We start from the raw sequence: 21,570 nt of genomic DNA, 5'->3' as shown, positions 1-21,570 counted from the left end.
TAAAGAATCTTAAAATAAATTGTAGTGAAAGCATAAGAAATTAACTGATAGAATATGGTGAAAGTACTAGAGTAGTGAAGTGCTTAGTTTGGCAGTATTTTGTCATACGTCTATTTTTCATGAAAATAAGCAAATACATGGAATTAATCTTTGTACTCATGTGATTGTATAAGCAGTGTAGTATGTATTTCCTAATTTTTTCCCCTCTTACTTTCTGGATTGAGTATGTTACAAAATGGAACTTGAGGTTTCTTTTACCATAGGTGATTTATTCAGTTCAGAGACACCGTCGTACACAAGTCCAGTGGCAAATTCTTTTAGAACAAGCATTCTATCTAGAGGATGTGGCAAAAAATGAAACCAGTGCAACTCGTCAGTTTGTACATACTTTTCAATCCCAGGAACCTGAAAACAGAATTGTGCAATACTTCTACACGCCAACTGTTGGTATGTCTGAACTGGCAAAAGTACTATGCTCTTAAGGAATTCTTTGGATTATATCACCATAGTGTGCATGTGTCTGAGAGAGTACAAGGGTATTTCAGAAACTTAACATCAATTTTGAAATAAAAACATTTTGTGCCCCATGAGTTAGAAAGTACCCAACAGTGGGGCTCCCTGGTGGGATCTTTGAACATACCTGTTGTTTACAACTATGCAGAGAATTGACATGGTCCAATAAAATACCATTGCACACAAAATGATTTCATCTGAAGTTTCCATTACTTTTTTAAATACCTTCCTATCTTTGTAGTTGAATAGTTAAAATAGATAGCTGTCTTCCTGGAAGCACTTACACACTTTTTAGTGATTCCAGTTATACTGTCTTATTCCTAGATGCAAGCTTAACTTCAGAATCTTAGACTTTGTCTCTCTTCCTCATCTCTAACTAAGTGTAATTTTAATGTTTAATATTAAAAAACAGATGGTATGTGAAATCTGTATATTTTTTGCATATTTTACTTGCATTGTGCCAAGTTATTATTTGTGAAACAGGAGCAGCTTATTCAAATGATGATCCCCACAGTTCCACATTTGCTAGTGCTCATGTGCTACTTTGGATTCTTTAGGACTAGCAGGGGCTGCATGTTAGCAATGCTACTTTGAAATAATATTTTAGAAAATAATTTTCTGTTTCTCTTCACTAATCTTTGTGGGGGGGGTTTCTTTTTCTAGAGTGGTACTGGGAGTGTCTCCTGCGGCCATGGTTTTGCAGGATTCTTGCCATTGTGTTGGCTGCTTTCTCTATAATTGTTGTGTGGTCAGAGTGCACATTTTTCAGCACTAGTCCTGTTTTGTCCCTGTTTGCAGTGTTTATACAACTGGCAGAAAGAACATACAACTATATTTATATAGAGGTAAGGTTTGAGTTTGTTTATCTACCAATTATTCTTTTAGTCTGTTTGTTTGTTTGTTTTAAAACCCTGCCATAGTGATAGTGACTGAGACTACATTGAAATCAGCACTTGTTAACTACTGTCTCTTAAATTAACCACAGATGGAAATTACAGGTGCTCTTTAAGATATCCAGCCCTGTGCAAGAGGAATTGCCCTCTTGTGGTGTACACCAGAGTCTGATCCAGTTAAGTGAGGCACTGTTATCTGAAACAGAAATGAAACTTGGGTTTGTTCTGAGGTCATGGGTTGGAGGTGTGATGTGTAGCCTCCTCAATTCTGTTCTCTAGGCTGATTTATTTTCCTTTTGTTTTTCTGAGCTTCCATGTATGCAGACCTCTGCCTCTGAATGACCCAATCCATAGTTTTAAGAGGTATGGTTGGCTTAAGAGAACACACAAAATAGGAACTGAGCTCCAAATTTGGAGCCTGCTAATAAAACGGAATGAATTTTAAAGATATGATTTTTGTCATTTTCATGGAGGAAAAGCTCCCAGGCTGCTTAAAGTAGCTGATTTAGTACTACCTTTATTCATCCATTTTTTTTCTATTTTAGTTCATCCCCATTATCAAGTTGTATTTAGAAACAGTTTGTTTACACCAGCAAATGCATATTCCTAGTATGTTTGTATAGTAAGGGTGTTATCAGGATATCATTTAGCTTTTTAAAAATGTACTTCATACTCTTGCCATTTTTATTTTTTTAAAAAGGCTTCTATATGTATTGTCAAACTGGAAACTTAGTTTTTTAGAAATACTTATATGCATTGGTTATATTTAGAATACCATGCCAAATTATATATAGAGAGAATTTATTTCTATTTTATTTATTGCTGTATTCTAACAATGTTGTAATTACCTTGAAATTGCATTGAATTTTAAGTTGTAGAAGTAAAAGTAAAAAAAGGAATATTTTTGTCTTTTAGATGGCTTGCTTCCTTACCATCTTCTTCTTAAGTATCTGTGTTTACTCTACTGTCTTCCGGATCCGTGTGTTTAACTATTATTACTTAGCTTCCCACCATCAAACAGATGCATACAGTCTCCTTTTCAGTGGCATGTAAGTATGTATTGTTTCTGAGAGCATTTCAAATAATATCATTTTTAATGGTGAGAGTGCTTGAAGTGTAACCCTCATCAATCAGGTGGAAATAAATTTTATTTTCAGTTCACCTTTAAAGCAATCTAATTCCTAGTTGTGGTGTATTTTTCTTAGCACAAATCTTCTAAATGGGGAAATTGTTTAAAAGTTGCTAACTTTTAAATTCAATTCATACAGGTTATTTTGCCGTCTTACTCCACCACTGTGTCTGAATTTCTTGGGTTTGACTCACATGGATTCATCAATCTCTCACAAAAACACACAAGTAACTGCATATACATCGGTAGGTGTAGAAGGAGAATTTTTTATGCTACAAAATAGTTTGATGATAACAAAAAATATTAATGTGAAATACTTATATTAAGAGTATCACTTGATTTGCTTTCTTGACTTGCATGGAGGCAGGCTGGAAGCTATTGTCTAGACTTATTCATTAGGCAAGAGAAAGCTACTGATTGTAAATCACTGGCAATCAGGCTCTGGCTCTGTTTTTAGTCTATAAATAATGAGAATGTTTTCAGCCAGGGGTGCTCAACTTTTTGGCTCCCTGGGCCAGATGAGTGGGCTAGGGTTAGTCTGTGTGCCCGACACAGCCCCGTGTGCTGGGCTTTCATAGATTCATAGACATTAGGGCTGGAAGGGACCTCAGAAGATCGAGTCCAGCCCCTGCCCCAGGGGCAGGAAGTTAGTAGCATAGGATCCCAGCAAGATAAACATCCAAATGTCTCTTGAAGGTGTTCAAATTAAGTGCCACGTCTGGCGGCAGTCTATTCCAAACCTTGTGGGCTCAGACAGTAAAGAAATTCTTCCTTATGTCCAGCCTGAAATGGAGGAGTTTGTGACTGTTTCACCTTGTCATCCCTTGAGGGGCTCTGGTGAACAAACGTTCCCCCAGATCCTGGTGAGCACCCCTGATGAACTTATAGGTGGCCACCAGATCACCCTTGAGCCTGCATTTTTCCAGGCTGAAGAGTCCCATGGCTCTCAGCCTCTCTTCATAAGGTCTGTTTTTCTGCCCTCTGATCATGCGCATGGCTCTCCTCTGCACTCTCTCAAGCTTCTCCACCTCCTTGAATTGTGGAGCCTAAAACTGGACACAGTACTTCAGATGTGACCTCACCACGGCCCAGTACAAGGGGAGAATGATATCCTGGGATTTGCCTGAGAAGCATCTATGGATGCAAGCCAGCGTTTTGCTTGCTTTACTAGCTGGAGCATCACATTGAAGGCTCATGTTCATCTTGTGGTCAATCATGCCCCTTTTGTCCATAGTGCTAACCAGCGTAGCACTGCTGAACCTATAAGCATGCTTGCATTTTTCGGTGTTAAACACCACCAGGTTCTCGTCCGCCCGTTTCCTGAGCCTGTCATGGTCAGCCTGGATCACCCTCCTGTCCTCAGGTATGGTCGCTTTACCCCAGAATTTGGTGTCGTCAGCGAACTTGGCAAGTCCGCTTCTGACACCAATGTCCACATCATTAATGAAGATGTTGAATAGTATAGGCCCAAGGACAGAGCCTTGAGGGACCCTACACTTGGGACACAGGGGATTGGCATTGAGCCCACATGACCCTGTACACTGGGATCAGCTGCCTGATTCCAGTGTGCAGGGCCCAGGGCTTCCCATGGGCCTAGAAATTTGGCCAGAGGAACCAGTGCCACCACAATCCCACCACCACCAAATTTCTGGACTGATGGGGAGCACCACAGGCCAAGGCACTGGATCACACACCCCTGATGAGCAGGGGTTGAGCACCCCTGTCCTAAGCTAACTGAAAAGTGCAACATTATTTTTTTAACTTGTACTTACATTTGTACATGAACAGTATAGTTTTATGTTTAGTTTTCAGTCTTGACTTTTTTTCTCTTTAAAGTAGATATTTATTGAACACCTTAACGGTTTGATATTAACAGAATTACCAATTCTGGTGGTAATCTGTAATAAGAATAAATTGTGAGGTTTTATATAGATTTAATACAAAGATGCCTACCCAAGTATACCTTTTGACCAGTGCTGTGGTAGTGTGGTGCACACTGACAATTTATTGATAAATGCTGAGAAGTAGAGGGTGATTTAATGAGTTATTACGCATATGTAAGTAAATGCATAGAGAATGTAGACCTGACTGTAATGAAGCTGGCACTAAAAGTGGAACTATGAGAAATGTGAATACACAAAAAAAACTAGAAATAATAAGATCTTGCTTTAATATTAATGCATCTTTTTCTTTTCAGATAATGGGCTCTATGCGAGTGTTATCCTTCATTGCAGATGGATTTTATATATACTATCCAATGCTGGTTGTCATTCTCTGTATTGCCACTTATTTCAGGTGAGTTATTCACACCTCTAAACGTATGCATTTTTTGTTTATTTGAACACCACTAATTTCATAATGTAAAACTTTTCTCCCAACCTTTGAGCTGTGGCAGTGACTTCATCTTCAGTGTTTTCAACTAGTTTAACATTGTAGTACATTGTATTGCCTGTAACCTAGTTGCTTCCCCTTCTCTCCCCCATCCCTCTATTGTTAGTCCCTTGCTCGGGCGCTTTGTATTTCCATATCAGCTTTGTCATCTTTTTTTCTGGATTCCCCATCCAAAACATCTACTAATAAAAGTCAATCTGTACATTTTAAGTATAAATACTCTTAGCGCTGATGGCTAACTGAATTTTTCCATTAAATTTCCTCCTTAGATTTTTGGGGATCTATGCTGCTTCAACTGTAGTGGAAAATCTTGTTTCCATTAGTTGAAGACTGGATTTCATTAGCTGGGAGTTATATTTCTGGTATGATCTTCTAATATACTAAGCAGTGTTAGCAGAGTTTGAGAACATCAAACCTTCTCTAATACGCTTGTTTTGATTGGCAAGTTTTCTAGATTGATTAGTATTTATTTGGAAGGCTCGTAGCACCTGGTGTTTCAGCCCTCTAATCTCTACATTTTCATTTGTTTAGGGGTTGCATATGTAAAATTGTCTGTCACTAGGATATAGTTCACGATGCATTATTAGATTGCCCAATTTTGTTACAGGCCTCAGTAAAGGCACCAAGAATAGGACCCAGCCCAGACTAGCCTCAATTTGTTTTCTGACATGGCACTGTGAAGAGACTGCAGAAATTGCTATGGTGAAGGGAGGAAAAAAGTTCCAGCAATAACTTTGCAAAAACATGTGTGCGCCATCAAGTGTCATTTTTTTTTTATTTTGGTTTTTTGGTTTTGGGGTTTTTTTTTTAGAGAAAAGTGACTTTTACTCAGTATTTGGTAGGTGTAAAGGTAGATATGGCTTGTAAGGTGAGTGTTGAATTAGGAGAGGTTAGTGGCCAGGGAGACCAGCCCCCAGATAGCATTCTTTACATTTTAAAGCAACTTGTTCAACAAGTTGGGAGAAGAAAAGGGAGTGTTGGTTGTTTTAAGGCTGTTCAGGAAGAAAGGAAGAGACTTTGATCTAAAATTTTGCATTTAGAATGTATAAGAAGCTCAGTGTTTCATAGAATCATAGAAAGTTAGAGTTGGAAGGAACCTCAGGAGGTCATCTAGTCCAACTCCCTGCTCAAAGAAGGACCATCCCCAACTAGATCATCCCAGATGTAGCCTCACCAGTCCTGAAGAGAGGGAAGTAATCGCTTCCCTTGACCTGCTGGCAACACTCCTACTGATGCAGCTCAGTATATCCCTAATCTTCTTTGCATCAAGTGCACACTGTTGCCTCATATTCAGCTTCTTGTCTCCTGTCTGGTCCCATGGACTTGTATATGTCCAGGTTTTCTAAACAGTCCCTAATCTGTTCTTTTGCCACTGTTGGCTGCTCACCTCCTTTCCTAAACTGCTACCTGGTGCTGTAGTCTGGAAGCTGAACTTGCCTGTGAAGACCGAGGTGAAGAAGGTATTGAGCACTTCATCCTTTTCTGAATCCAGTTTGCCTCCCCCATTCAGTAAGCATCCCACATTCTCCCTGATCCTCCTCTTGCTGCTGACATACTTGTAGAAACCTTTCTTGTTGCCCTTCACCTCCCTTGCTAGCTGCAATTCCAGTTGCTCTTTGGCCTTCCTGACTTCATCCCTGTATGCCTGATCAATGCTGTTCTACTCCTCATTACTTATTTGTCCAAGTTTCCACTTCTTCTGAGCTTCCTTTTTGTGACTTAGTTTACTGAAGAGTTCCTTTCTAAGCCAAGCTGGTGTTCTGCTGTACTTGCTAGTCTTCCTGCACTTCAGGATGGTTTGTTCCTGCACTTGCCATAAGGTTTCTTGAAAGTATAGCCAGCTCTTCTGGACTCCTCCCTTTCAAACTGGCTTCCCAGGTTCCTGCCCATAAGGTCCCTGAGTGAGTTGCAGTCTGCTTTTCTGAAGTCCAGGGTCCTTACTCTGCTGCTCTCCATCCTTCCTTTTCTCAGGATCCTCATGTCAATCATTTTGTGGTCACTACTGCCCAAGGTACCGTGTACTACTAGATTCCCCACCAATTCTTCCCTGTTTCTGAGCAGCAGATAAATAATAGCACCACTGCTAGCTGGCCGCTCCAGCACTTGCACGAGTAAGTTGTCCCCAGCATCCTCCACAAACTTGCAGGATTGCCTGAGCACTGCTGTTTTGCCCTCCCAGCAGGTGTCAGGGTGATTGAAGTCCCCCATGAGAAGCAGGACTTGTAATTGGGAAACTTCCACTAGTTGTTTGAAGAGAGCCTCATCCACCTCTTCCTTTGGTCTTGTGGTCTGGAGCAGACCCACACCACAACGTCACCCTTGTTTCTCTCCCCTCTAACTTTTAACCCAGAGACTTTCAACAGGCCTATCTCCAGTTTCATACTGGAGCTCTGAGCAATCATATGGGCTTGTTTACATATAGAGCAACTCCTCCTCTTTCTTCCTTGCATGTCCTTCCTGAACAGTTTGTACCCACCCATGACAGTGCTCTTGTCTTGTGAGCTATCCCACCAAGTCTCTGTTATTTCAATGGCATCATGGTTCCGTGACTGTGCAAGGGCTTCTAATTATTCCTGCTTGTTTCCCAGGCTCTGTACATTCATGTACAGGCACTTTAGGTAACTAGTCAATTGCCCTGATTTCTCAGGAAGTATGAGAGCACCTCCCCTGCTTGCTATTCCTCCAGGTCTCCCACTTCCCTCAGGGCTTTGGTCTCCATCGCCCCCGCGGACCTAGTTTAAATGCCTCCTCACTAGGTTAGTGAGCATGTCTGTGAAGATGCTCTTCCCTCTCCATCAGGTGAATCCCATCTCTTCCCAGCAGTCCTTGAAACAACATCCCATCACTGAAGAAGCCAAATCCCTGCTGGTGACACCACCTGCACAGCCAGGTATTGATCTGCAGGATGCACCTGTTTCTGGCTGGGCCCTTTCCCTTGACCGGAAGGATTGAAGAGGCCTAGACCCCATGACTCTTACAGCCAGAGCTCTGTAGCCACTTTTGATCCACTCAGGGTCTCCCCTGGCAGTATTGTTGGTGCCCACATGGATGACCAGCATGGGTCAGAGGATAAGTCTTGGTAGTCCCTCCATGACATCTCTGATCCAGGCTCCGGGCAAGCAACAGTATTCCCAAGACATCAGGTCAGGTTGGGAGATGGCTCCCTTTGTTCCCTGCAGAAGGGAGTCTCCAACCACCACCACCCATTTTTTCGTGGTGGTGGTCTTGATCCTTCCCACCTGGGTGAGGCCTGACCTGATGGAAGTTGGTTCCAGATCCTAGCCGCCCTGACAGTGAAGTAGCGCCTCCTGATGTGTAATCTGAATTTACCCTCTGCCAGCTTGTGACTGTTATTTCTAGTCACTCCTGGTAGTACTCAGAGTGGGGGTGGGGAGAACAGGGACTCCCCCAATGCCTGCTGGTCCCCTCTGACCACTTTGTAACAGGCCACTAGATCCCCCCTCAGCCTTCTCTTATGGAGGCTGAACAGGTTCAGGTCCCGTAGCCTATCTTCATAGGGCCTGCCCGATCATGCTATAACTGTAAGGACCTTACTCTGTTTTAAGAGTTTGGTATTTATTTGAATCTAAGGGTGCCCCCTTCCCCACCCCCCAGTCAGCATGGGTGGGAGGGAAGCCCCTAGTCCTAGATTTGCATACAAAGTCGGAGGGGAGGAGGCAGGGAGTTTCTGCATCTCTGGCTCTGGCCCTGAGCCTGGTTGGAGCCAGAATCACACCCACAGCACCCATGTCTCCCATCCCTAACACCCCCATTTGGTCTCTGCAGCTTCTGGCCCCATTCTCTTCCCCGGCCCCTGCCTACCCACTTCACTGTCAAGTGCAGCTTGGCTCCAGCTTATGCTAGATTTCCTCCTGGGCACAGACTACATGGAAACTCTGTCCCCTGTCCAGGCAAGCAGCAGCTTTAACACTACTGTGTGGCCTGGCTCGTGCTGCACTCTGTGACCCAGGAGGGAATAGAGCCTGAGCAGCGTCTGACAGTAAGAGGGAAGAGGCAAAGGTTTTGGGGATCAGGGGCAGAAGAGGCAGAGTCTGGGGGTGGGGAAGGGAACAGAGACTGTGGGCAGCTGGGGGTGGGAGGGCAGAAAGGCTATGAGGGAGGGAATGGTGGGGGGACAGACACTGTTTTCCCTGCTGTAGTAGTGGGGAGGGATGAACTTAAAACAGTTTTCTGATAATTGGATTATATATCTGGAAAACTAGACCGATACTCTTTAATGTCTTCATCAGCGACTTGGACGAGGGGGTGAAATGTACTCTGTCCAAGTTTGCAGATGACACTAAGCTATGGGGCGAAGTGGACACGCCGGAGGGCAGGGAACAGCTGCAAGCAGACCTGGACAGGTTAGACAAGTGGGCAGAAAACAACAGAATGCAGTTCAACAAGGAGAAATGCAAAGTGCTGCATCTAGGGAGGAAAAATGTCCAGCACACCTACAGCCTAGGAAATAACCTGCTGGGTGGCACGGAAGTGGAAAGGGATCTTGGAGTCCTAGTAGACTCCAAGATGAACTTGAGTCGGCAGTGTGACGAAACCATCAGAAAAGCCAATGGCACTTTATCGTGCATCAGCAGATGCATGACAAATAGGTCCAAGGAGGTGATACTTCCCCTCTATCGGGCGCTGGTCAGACCGCAGCTGGAGTACTGCGTGCAATTCTGGGCGCCGCACTTCAAGAAAGATGCGGATAACCTGGAGAGGGTCCAGAGAAGGGCCACTCGTATGGTTAAGGGCCTGCAGGCCAAGCCCTATGAGGAGAGATTAGAGAAACTGGACCTTTTCAGCCTCCGCAAGAGAAGGTTGAGAGGCGACCTGGTGGCTGCCTATAAGTTCGTCAGGGGGGCACAGAAGGGAATTGGTGAGTATTTATTCACCAAGGCGCCCCCGGGGGTTACAAGAAATAATGGCCACAAGCTGGAGGAGAGCAGATTTAGATTAGATATTAGGAGGAACTTCTTCACAGTTCGAGTGGCCAAGGTCTGGAATGGGCTCCCAAGGGAGGTGGTGCTCTCCCCTACCCTGGGGGTATTCAAGAGAAGGTTGGATGTGTATCTAGCTGGGGTAATGTAGGCCCAGCACTCTTTCCTGCTTATGCAGGGGGTCGGACTCGATGATCTATTGAGGTCCCTTCCGACCCTAGCATCTATGAATCTATGAACAAATGTATACATTTTCCATATACAGAATATAATTATTGGGGGGTCATCTTATATTTGTGTAAATATAGTATAATCCTAGTAAAAGGGAACACTTCTCATATAAACTTGCTTTCATTTTAATGCATATTTCTGATTTAATGTAATTTACAAGGCTTTTATAGCCTAATTTATGCGTTGTTCCTGGAACAGATAAATGTACCTGTTTTGTGTTCTGAATTCTCACTTTGTGAAAATGTGCAAGTGCTGTAAATGTAAAATTCTCTGATCCTCAATGCATATTGATGATCCAAACTAGAAAGGAAATTGCCAAACCCTGTTCTGAATTAAAAGAGAGATCCTCTTCTTTCTCCCAGTTTAGGAACTCGCTGTCTGAATCTTCTGGGATTCCAGCAGTTCATGGGAGACAGTGAAATGACTTCTGACTTAATTGATGAAGGAAAAGAATTAATCAGAAGAGGTAAGACTGTTATCTTGCATTGCTTGCCAGAAGTGATAGGAGCACTATAAGTGTCTAAAATGCAGTTGTATAGCAACAGGAGTGAAGGTTGTATAGCAGCATAACTTGTGGCTTTTCCGTACTTTGCTTCAAAATCTTAAAATTGTTTATATAACCTTACCTATAGTTATACTGCTTTTCAAATCTGTCTTGTAAGCAGCTTTAAGGGGAGACCTAAAGAAATCTTGGGTTATACAAGAACCAGTGTGTTTGATTCATTGGTACTGAATTATTGCTGTCCCGTAGTGGCCAGCTAGTATGCTTGTAGTATTCTGATCTTTCACATGGGATAGTTAACATCTCTGTCTTTCAATAAAAACTAAATTTTGCTTTTTCATAGGAGTAAGAATAATAGCCTAGCTGTTCTCTCCTAATTCTTGACACTCAAATTAAATTTCTCCCTTAACTTTACTTGCAGTTTCAACTGAATATTGTATTTTTTATTACTGATACTTGGAGCTATGTATCATTATTGAGTGTTGCTCAGGTAATTATTTCAAACCTGTTTTTCATTAATAGATGAAGTAATTGTTGTGTTTTATCCCTTTGAGATCTTCAGTCTTAACTAAATCATAAAAGTGCAACTAATTCAGGTTCTTATGTGAAACATGTTATGGCAATGTGTAGTAATTCTTTTCTAATAACTGAATCAGAGCATAAGCTTCTGTGAGCAAGATCTCACTTCATTAAATGGCATGAAATGAGCTCTTGCTCATGAAAGATTATGCTTCTCTGATTCGGTTAATCTGTAAGGTGAAGCTCTACCCTGCTTTCTGCCTGACTACTTCTTACTAATATGGCTAATAACCTATTTTTTTTCGTTAAATACATTATGTAAGGACTCTAGACATCTAAGGTGAAGTTGCTTGTTCTGAATGAAGTTTTCTTTGGAAGAAACATTTTCCTACTCTCTTGTTAAGCAGTTAACCATCATAGGTTTGCAGAAGATCTGTTTTGAAAGGATAGCAGATTTGAAGTTGTATCTTTACATTTTACAAAGCTATCTAGTGGTGTCTTCTATTTAGTTTGATTTTTAGGACTGCCACATCTTTGAGGCTTATGTATTTTTTTAGTTGCTTGTTTGTTTGCTAGTATTGTCATTTCTCTGTCAGGGATCCTCAGTCTAAACTTCTAAATATTAGGAGTAATACTCCTTTTTCTGTCCAATCTCTTAATACTCAGAATTATGTTCCTTGTTTTCAAATATATTCTACATTGTTATACATTTGATATGAGTTCCAACTAAGCTTATCGATACGGATAAACTGCTGATTTTAAACTTTGTCCCAGGAAAATTATTGAGCAATTATTACTGAAAAGTGTTCTGTTTTCCTTTAATCACTTTTGAAGTGTCAGTAGCATTTTATTCCAGTTCCTTAAACATAAAATCTGTGTTGCTTTAATATTCATATCACTATTGATATTTATTGCTCTGTAGTTAAATAAAATGTTTTATTTTCTTTTTTCTAGAGAAAAGAAAACGGCAACGGCAAGAAGAAGGAGAAAACAGAAGAAGGGTATGAGATTTATTTTTGAAAGTATTGTACTCTTTTTTGTAATGCATTAGAAGTTTCCACTAGAACAACTTTCTGTAAGTAGGGAATAGGCAAGCTTTTTTTTTTTTTTTTTTTTTTTTTTTTGGCAAATATTTTTTTAATCAAAAACCATGGGTTTGGGTATCCCCAGACTATGATGAATAAATTCAATCCAAATTTCCAGAGTTAACTTTTTCTGTTTGTAAAAGACTTTACAGGACTAGATTATCAAAGAAGAACTGGTCATATAGTTGGTTTTTTCCTCCTTTTAGGCAACTCAGCTAGGATATGGGAATTTCCCTCATCTGACTGGTGGGCTTTAAACCTGCCTTAATTGCCTTCCACGAAATTCCCCAGCAATCATGGTAGAGCATGTTCTGGAGTGGTTTGCTCTTACCATTTTAAATGGATCCAATTTGTTTTTTTTTAAAAAACATTTAAGGTTTTGTTAGTTTGTTTATTAGTAGAGGGATTTCAAGTATGAGGCACTTAAGTCATGCTTGCTGTTCTTGTCAACCTTCACCCCCCATTTCCAGTGACTAAATATTCAGTTCGGACATTTGTGCCAGGAGAGAAGCCTTTCTTACAGGACCAACAGCTGTACAGTCGAGATCTATTTTTGATAAGAAAAGAACTGGCTCTTTACAGCCTGCCCCCTTCCCAGGCATGGGCCCTTTTGTGCTGCCTGGTTATAGAGTTTGCCTATGGAGCTCCCCAGCCATGGAGCTGGAATGTATGGATATTCTAGCTCCTGGGCAATTCTTCTACCAGTAAGAATTTCTGAAGGTAGAAATGAACGTCTGTCACTTGGTTCTCCATCTATCTTCATGACTTGCTTTTTATTTATTTTCCTAAAGAAATTGATAGAATGTTTTGCAGCTTGTGTATGTCCTTGAACGCATAATGCAGTTCTGCAAGGAATCAAAGCTGCAGTACCAGGCAACAGTAGAGTGGGTGTTGCAGTGCATCTGGTTTATTGAAAATCTGCATTGACTTAATTTTGAAAGGTTATTTTCTACATGCATATCCTACACTTTACAGATACAAAAATAATTGGTCATAACCAATTTCATCCTTTCCAAGCTATTCTTAACAGTCCTAAAATTGTAATTGGCCACAAAAATCTTCTGTAACCTAGAACAGAAGATACTCAGTGGGCATAAATTGGTATAATGACTTTGCTGGAGCTAGGCCAGTTGTTTTTCCACTGGTAAGTTTTGTGTGTGTGTTTTTCACAAGAATTATTTCCCACAGATTGTAACAGGAATTTTATTTGACTCAGAAAAGTAACAAGTGGCTTTGGCTTCCCTTATATCTAGGGAGCAGAAATTTGACTGTACATCACAACACATAGTGCCACAATGGAGCTCACCAGGGTTACTGTATAGTTTACTTTCAGCCAAAGTTTTAATATGCTAGCCTGAGCTGTGGACATAGTATCCTACCAGCAGATGGAGACCAACCAAAAGTTAATTTCTCTCCTCATCTCTGTAGTGTGTACAAGTGATGCTGTAACTGATAGTCCAGAAATTATGTGAGACAGTTTTCTTAAAGTGATATTTTTACTGGACCAACTGGGTACTTCGGCTAGAGTTATTCAAGCTTTTGAATGCAAGACATTCTTCTTCAGGTCTGACCAGAACAAGCCAAGCACAGCATTGCCAGCTATACTGTGGATACCAATCAAAGAAGTCGTTGCCTCATCTTTATAGAGCACAGTGGTTTAGTGCTCTTTGACTGGTTAGTTAATATGTAGTTAACATACATGATGGTTCTTACTTCAGAAAAAGACCACTACTGAAGCACATTTTTAGTGAAACATTTTTGAAAATCAAGAGTTTTTTATCTTGATTTAATATTTCTGGTGCAGCAAGGCACAGAATCTCACAGGATGAATGTGTAATATGTTTTTATAGTTATTGGAGGGTGAATAACCAAAGTTTATAGATCTAGAGACTTGATTCATTCCAGGTAATGATTTAAGGTGACTATTTATGTGTGATTATTCATGTGGTTCAAATTAGTGTATTTTCTCTGTCAGGAATGGAAAGAACGATATGGAAATAGAGAAGATTCTACCAGAAACAGAAATGTTCACACAGATCAAAAAGAATCTAGTTTCTCAGAGCCCAGCACAAATAGACGTAAGTCATGTACATTTTAAAAACAAAAAACCCCAAAACACCTTTCATTGGCACAGTACCACCTGGAAAAATAACAGTTGGTTTGCTGCTTGCTGTCTAGCTGCTATGGTGGATTAGACAAAGGGCCCTTCTGTTTACTACGGGAACAGCAATAAGTCTTCAGGACATGGCAGTCTGACCCCCCTTTCTGGCCTGTGGGGGGTGTTCTGAGACTTTTAGATTGTTCTTGGACTCTGGGATATGTAGCCCTTGAACGTATATCAGCAGCCTCAACCTAAAAATGAAGGTTGTTGACTGTTCTGGGGATTTTGAAATATATAGAATTTAATGTTTTAAAACCTCTGGTCATCCATGTTGTGAAGGTAATCTTCCAAATGAGCTGTCACGGCAATTCAGTTTAATGCATATTTAGCATGTTGAGTAAACAAACTAATGTATACATTTCTAGTTTTCATAACCTGTAGGAATCTAGTGTATGCTACATCCTCTTGTTTGTTTCTTAGATGAGAACAGTAAGATGTTGGTCAGACTCTTAAAGTAGGCAATATGTTTTTACATTTGAATTCTTGTATATTTTTCATATTTTCCCAATAGTTTTCAAAAGCAGGACATGAATGGTCTTGTGCAAATGCACAAGTCCAGAAAATGCAACTGAACATCAGTTAACATGTACAACTGACTAGGCCTGAAATGTCCAATTAAGAAAGTATATTTCACCTATAGTTTACCTGTGACTGTTCCATGGTACACATGTTAAAATAGAAGTGTTACAGGTTATATGTTGTATGACTAAATAGCCAATGTGATTTCAGTCTTACACAAACCGTATGGAGCCTTGCAAGTTATGACAAAAGCTACACCAGCAGCTGTGATTAAGACCTGTATGATTAAATTGTATTGTTTTCATTCACTGGTACCTCTTCTTAACAAAGAAATAAATTATTATTTCTGCATGCATAGACACCCATCCTTTGTTCAGAGGTACACATTTTTATTTGGTTTGTTTTTAAGAAACACTAGTTTTTAACTTACTGTTTAGTTACTCTTCTTGAAAAATATGAAGACTGTATTTTCTAATGGAGAGAGTTCCTGTTATAGTTCAACTCTTCATGGAAATAATCCCACTGAAAAGAGCCTGTGATAAAATTTGGTGGAAATTGAGGCTTTTGCCCATTTTGAAAAATTTCAGGGGTTCTGAAGTAGTAGTTGGAAATCTGAGCATCCAGTTATGATCGGCATCACAAATTGAATGTAGTCAAAATTAGGGGTTTTCTTTGGATGACATCAGTTTTATTCTGTAATTTTACACATCTTACAAAGTGTTGTTTTTTTGCTTTGTTTTTTTTTAAAACATCCAGCACTGTCTAAATACACCAGGTCAAATGGCAAGACTGAGAGGGATAGAATAGAACTTCTCCAAGATGCAGAACCTTTGGATTTTAATGCAGATACTATTACTGATGATCCTCTTGAATCAGACTCAGGAAGGTAAGGAAGTTTAATATCTTGTCTAAGGCACCTGCTATACATTGCATATATTATGCAGTTAACTAGTTAATTGCACAATAAATTGAGACCGGCCACAAGTGCTAAGTAATTATCACACCATAAAATGTCCATCCAACTATAAAAAGGGTCAACCACCTATAAAGTTAGTGCTTGAAAATGTATAAAAACTTTATAGCTGGTCTCTATCCAGCTTTAATTTGAATGTATGGCAGAGCCCTATGTAAAATATTTGTACTTTTCCAAAAATATTTGCTCCATGAGAGAATTCGGGTTTTTGCTTAGCATTTGTAGTTCTTAAGATCACTAGGGCAGTGTTTGAAATCTCCTGAAACGTAATGCTTCTGGTTTCCCCCTCAATCTCCCAAATGTCTAATGGGTCTAACTAATTTATTTCAGTTAATAGTTTTGACATGCATGTCTTCATACTGAGTTTACATCTGAGAAATATCTCCCATAGAGACAGGTGAAGGAGCCAAAGAGTGTGAAATCCTATAATATACACTGTCACTTGCACTTAATGATTGGTTGGTTTTTAGCGCTCTAGTAATGCTTCAAATTATTCCTCACCTACAACTCTTATACTGAAGCAAAGAACAGTCATTAAGTGAAAATACAAGAAAAAATAATATACAGTATCTATATATTTTTCTTTGCATAGTCGCACTGAATTTATATGAGCCAACAGTTGCACTTTCAGTATGGTCCTGCCACTATTGTGAAGTCAATGCAAAATTCTCATTAATTTCATTAGGGTCAGGATTTCATGCTTGATTTATATACCTGTACATTTGTATTACCTGTTTTCAACTCGGCGGCAAACAAAATTACATTATCATTTTACTCTAAATACAGCAAGATTGAACAATTTGAGTTTCAGATAGCTAATTCTATATATAGTATTCAGTGGCTTACTGGCATGTCAAATACTGTAATTAAAGTCTGTTTTATCCAGACTCCACAGGAGACTTGGGGGCTTTTATTCCATCTCTGTGACTTTGTACACACAGTTTCTTAACGTTTGTCTTTCAGGTATCAACCTGGTGGAAGGTATTTGTCAATGTCACGAAGTAGAATATTTGATGACGTCTAAATCCAGTAGTGCTTCAGAAAACTTAATGGAAATAAGTCTCTCATTCATTATTTGAAAAATACTGTAATTGTACCATATCTTTGAACCAAAAATGCCCTCTCCTTTCAACAAATAAAAAAGGAAAATGAAGGAACAAACAAACATTTTATAATCCACCTTGAGTAACTTTACCAGTCTACTATGAACACGAATATGCTTCTCCTGTTAACAGGTATTATACATCTGTGTGGTAGGTTGTTTTTCTCCCCTACCATAACTAGGATGACAGAAATCAATTTCTCTTAAGTGATAGAATAGACTACATTTTATATGTATAAATAGGGCTCGATTTACACTTTTATGTCAAATTTTACTGCTGATTTTTCCTTTCTTGAAATAAGGAATTGATAAGATACTCTGAGAGAAATCTAATGCATCCTAAGTGCAGTTATATCAATTACTGTAGTAAATACCCTGGGACAGCTGTCTGTTTTGAACTTTAAGCCTCATCCAAGGTCCATTGAAATCAATGAGAAATCTGCTTTTGACTTCAGTGTCCTTTGAATTAGGCCTTTTATGAGTATGAGAGATTGAATGGTAATTTTGTACAAAACACAGTAGCATAAGATGTGAAGGGGCTTGCACATCAGTCATAGAACTTAGAATTTTTTTTTCCTCTTTCAACACTACCTGCAGATGGCATTGGCATATGTAAATAATTCAGATTCAATATAGACAGGTACTTTCATTATCACTGTCATATAAGCATGTGTGCAATAGCAGGAATGCATCCTCCGGGTATGGTGGCTGTTTGAGATATTTTGTTTACAGTAGTAAGATGAAAATCTTGGCACATTGGTCTTGTAGGTATAAAAATATTTAATGTGAAATTTGAATAAAATTTTAAATGTTACAATTTTGCACTTATTTATCGTACAGTTTTAAACGCTGAATCTTCACTTTGAAATAAGTGAACAATGTAGTGTGACTAGTTATTGGTAAATATTTTTGACATCTTAACTCCACTGCCTTGTATAAGGTATCTGTCCTTTGAGGTGCCTGTGTTTTACAGTAAGTAGTCTGTCTGTCTGCAAAAAGAAATAAAACAACTTGTTCATTCAATTGCCATTCAAAAAGCTGCCAACCAGAAATAGTATAAAAATGCTTAAATTTAATAGTCGGTGTAGGCGGGAATATTTTAAAACCATAGTTGGTTGAATGAATTGTAAAGTATAAGGTAAAAGGTATAGTAGTGTTACTATTTGTGGGGAGCGGGGAGGGAGATATCAATTTAATTTTGCTTTGTTTGTAATTTTAAGTCGCACTTAATTTTTTTTTTTTATTTTGGGGGGGGAGGGCAGGGGGTTAATTTTTACCACACTAGGTTTTTTTTTTTCCTCATATACATTTACTGCACAGCAGTGTTGAAAACCAAAATAGAAGATGTCATTTTTTTCTCTTGAACACTTGAACAATGCATGATTTTAATTCAGAATCCTGATCTCAGATAAGTGCGCCATTCCAACTGAAATTAGGAGACATTTGCAGTGATTTAAGCGTGTCATTTCTGGACCACTTCTCAGAGGACTTTGTTTCAAAGGTCATTGTTGAGTACCTGTATGGTGCAATACAGTGTCATATAAAGATACTAGACACAAAGGGCTCCAATACATGTGCAGGGAGCAGACGCAATTGATCAAGTCTACTGGAACATAGTAATTACTGTGCTTCAGCAGACTCCAGCATCACATGCATCAGCACCCCTGCGCTGAAGAATGGCAGTGTGGCATTTTAGAGCTTTTTTTAGCTATAGTTCAAAGCACCCTGCTGCAATTTTTTAGTGTGGGGGCACTGATACACATGAAGCTTTTGGAGCTGTGCTAATTAAAGCACCCTGCCTCCCAGAGCATGTCTATAAACACCCTAACAGTGGAACCTAGAAGCAGGACAGCTACATTAATGCAGTGCTATCCTGGGCTAATAAGCCCAACGTCTCAGCAGAGCTGCTTAGCATGCAGTGCATTGCACAAGGTGGGTGTGCTGTGCTGGTTCCAGAGCTAGCATGGGATGCCTCTGCATGGCATTGCCTTGTGCCTGATAGACATACCCTGGTAAACAGAGTAGTTCCTGTTTGTGGTGTGTATGGCATACGTTTGAAATGCAGATTATGTGTACCCTGGAAGACTCTGTGGTGACTGGAGCATTTGATGACAGCACCACAAACTGGAAGCTAAGCAACTGAGAAGGAGAGAGATTTTATTGAGACCTGCATACTGATATATTAGTAACTATTTAACTCAATAAATATATTTGAGATGTATGATCTGTAGTACATTCTACTTATACCTCTCTTCCAGTTAAGGTAGGACTATTCACAATGTACATGCTTAAAACTCAAGAAATATTTCAGCAGAGCTATGAGTGACTAAATCTGGATTTCCCTCTTTTCTTAAAAGAAAAACCCTGGGATTTTATTAATCTAGATGCCTGAAGTTTAAAAATAAAACTTCATAAAAAGGGCAAAAAACACAAGTCCTTCAGCAATGCTTTGTAAACTGCATTTGAAAGAAGAAGTTTCTCTTTCGCTATTAATTGGTGATGATGAAAGGAAGCACTTTATTCTGGTTGCTCATGAATGTACTGATCCAGATGTCAAATTTCAGCATAGTTAATGGAGCTTGAGCCTGCTTTGGCTTTCATGGAAGTAGACTGAATATTTGCTAATGATTTTGTAGGAAACGCAATGAAATGCTTGTATAGAAAAACTAGCTAGCCCTGTGTCTGGACTTCCTAGTGACATTTTTCAAAGCATTTAGCAAAGCTATTTGTATAAATTAACACTAATCAGATTCCAGTGACTAACACAAATACAGATATGGAAATTTAGCCCTTAACTGAGGCAGGAATGTTTAGGCTTTATCAGGGTATGGTACTGTGAACAAATTAGTGGTTTTCTATCAAGCATAAGTATAAAACTTTTCATTTTGTTTATTGACCCCTAAAATAAGAGTTTAAGAGGATGGTGGTTGTATTGAAGTGGTTTTTAGTTCCCAGATTTCAGGCGTTATCGAGGTAAATGGAATGAGATCTTAGCTCTAGAGAAGTCAGTGGAAAAATTCTCATAGACTAGAATGGGGCCAGGATTTCACCACGAGCTTGTAATCCTGATTAAATATCAAATGATATTTAACTTATGTTCAGAATTTGGACTATGATGGAACACCACAGATGATGGAATTTGATAGAAAGCACAACTAGGTGAGTTCATTAAATTGTATTTGCACCATAGACAGTGCTGTACTGCAGCTTATGCTAGCTTTAAAATAGTATGTCATCATATTTATATGAAACTGAAACATGTAAATTTATATTTTTCTTAAAACTTAACTGTATTCAATTCAGTTAAATTCCATGTGAGGTGCATCCTTCCTGTTTCTTACCCTGTTTGTCATACTTCCCTCTATCGTGACATTTTCCAAATATAGCAAGCTAAATACAGATTGGGATGCTTTCATGTCGGGGGTTGTAATACATGCAAAGTCTAAGTAAGCTTTGAAAAATTGGAATGCAAAATTAAGCTGCACAAAGAATCCAGCGTTGATGTTGGTCTATTTTTAAATAAACTTGCTGTTTCTATTAGATTTGTAATTCTGTATTGTCAGGCATTTAGATGTATCGAAAAACTGCATTTTGAAATACATTCTGGGCACCTTACTGAAATTTGGTCCATCTTGAAGCATTCAGAGGAAGGGAAACTTAAACTTTTGAGGGAAATAATGAACCTTTTTTTTAAATTGTGTACTGCTATAGTAAATGTTTAGAGAGAAATACAGCATGTTTTATCACTTATGTACAGGTTTCAAGTACTAATGAAGAACCTTCTCAACAGAATTTTTCACTGCTGTTAGTCTCATGATTGCAGAATCATGAACTGTTCTGCATTTCTTGCTGATCAGATAATATTCTTGTTAACTAATTGGTTATGATTACAGTATTATTAGGAATGAGAAAAAACTGCTATCTTTGTCAATATTTATATTCTTGCTATCATAGATGGAGAGAGAAAATATTATTGGGGGGGCTGAGTGCACATGTCAGCACGAGAACTACAGCTCCCATTGTGCTCTGCTCTGTGCAAGACATGTGCAGTTAGCCTCCTTTTCCTCAGCCACGCGGAGCTGGGCGTGCGTGGCTCGCCTGGCTGCATGCTGAGCAGCACCATTGTGCTGCTGCTGTCGCTGGCCTCTGCAAAATTAGTTTGAGGGGGATAAGCCCCTCCAAGCCACCAGCCTTCCACCACCACCTATGTTTGTTATACCACAGAGCCCCAGTGACTATTTGTATGTTTGAAACTCAAAAAAATGTGATTTCATTATTCTCTAATTATGGTAACGTGTATTTTTAATTAATTAAACTTGGAATGCTGTAAGTGTTATGTGAGGGGAGAAGTACACAGTTAATGTTCTAATATTTACCATTACTGTTAATTACTTGAGATGGAGGTACACTTAAAATATTTTACAGAATAATGGCTTATGAAAGAATTCTTTGTAATGTGTAAATCAAGTGTATACATCCTAACAATTAACAAAAACACTAGTTTTGATGCTGTATACTGTCTTCTAGGTTTTTAAAGTTGCTTTAATGCAAGAGTCATTAATCTTTACAGAATAATTTAGAAAGACAATCTGTAAGACTTCTGAGATTTTTA

The 21,570-nt window shown here is 39.3% G+C and overlaps 1 protein-coding gene across 2 annotated transcripts in view; it reads left to right on the top strand.

Moving 5' to 3' along the window:
- Window positions 1-17,775, top strand: part of LMBRD2 (LMBR1 domain containing 2) — a 37,586-nt gene extending 19,811 nt beyond the window's left edge. Inside the window, exons 10-19 of one of the 2 annotated variants that reach the window (XM_090037939.1) lie at window positions 264-447; window positions 1,312-1,358; window positions 2,322-2,455; window positions 2,675-2,780; window positions 4,733-4,830; window positions 10,460-10,563; window positions 12,073-12,119; window positions 14,179-14,281; window positions 15,640-15,769; window positions 16,820-17,775. In XM_090037939.1, the coding sequence (XP_089894065.1) occupies window positions 264-447; window positions 1,312-1,358; window positions 2,322-2,455; window positions 2,675-2,780; window positions 4,733-4,830; window positions 10,460-10,563; window positions 12,073-12,119; window positions 14,179-14,281; window positions 15,640-15,769; window positions 16,820-16,880 (1,014 nt within the window). In that variant the 3' untranslated portion in view covers window positions 16,881-17,775. Of the gene's footprint in view, window positions 1-263; window positions 448-1,176; window positions 1,359-2,321; window positions 2,456-2,674; window positions 2,781-4,732; window positions 4,831-10,459; window positions 10,564-12,072; window positions 12,120-14,178; window positions 14,282-15,639; window positions 15,770-16,819 lie in introns of both variants that reach the window. The other variant, XM_090037938.1, reaches the window with a different exon arrangement.
- The last annotated feature ends 3,795 nt before the right edge of the window (window positions 17,776-21,570 follow it).

This window comes from Crocodylus siamensis, chromosome 3 (genome assembly GCF_052110815.1).
Source record: "Crocodylus siamensis isolate JL-2025a chromosome 3, ASM5211081v1, whole genome shotgun sequence".
Classification (NCBI taxonomy): Eukaryota; Metazoa; Chordata; order Crocodylia; family Crocodylidae; genus Crocodylus; species Crocodylus siamensis.
The sequence above is the reverse complement of the archived record's forward strand: the minus strand, read 5'-3'. Positions and strand labels throughout refer to the sequence as shown.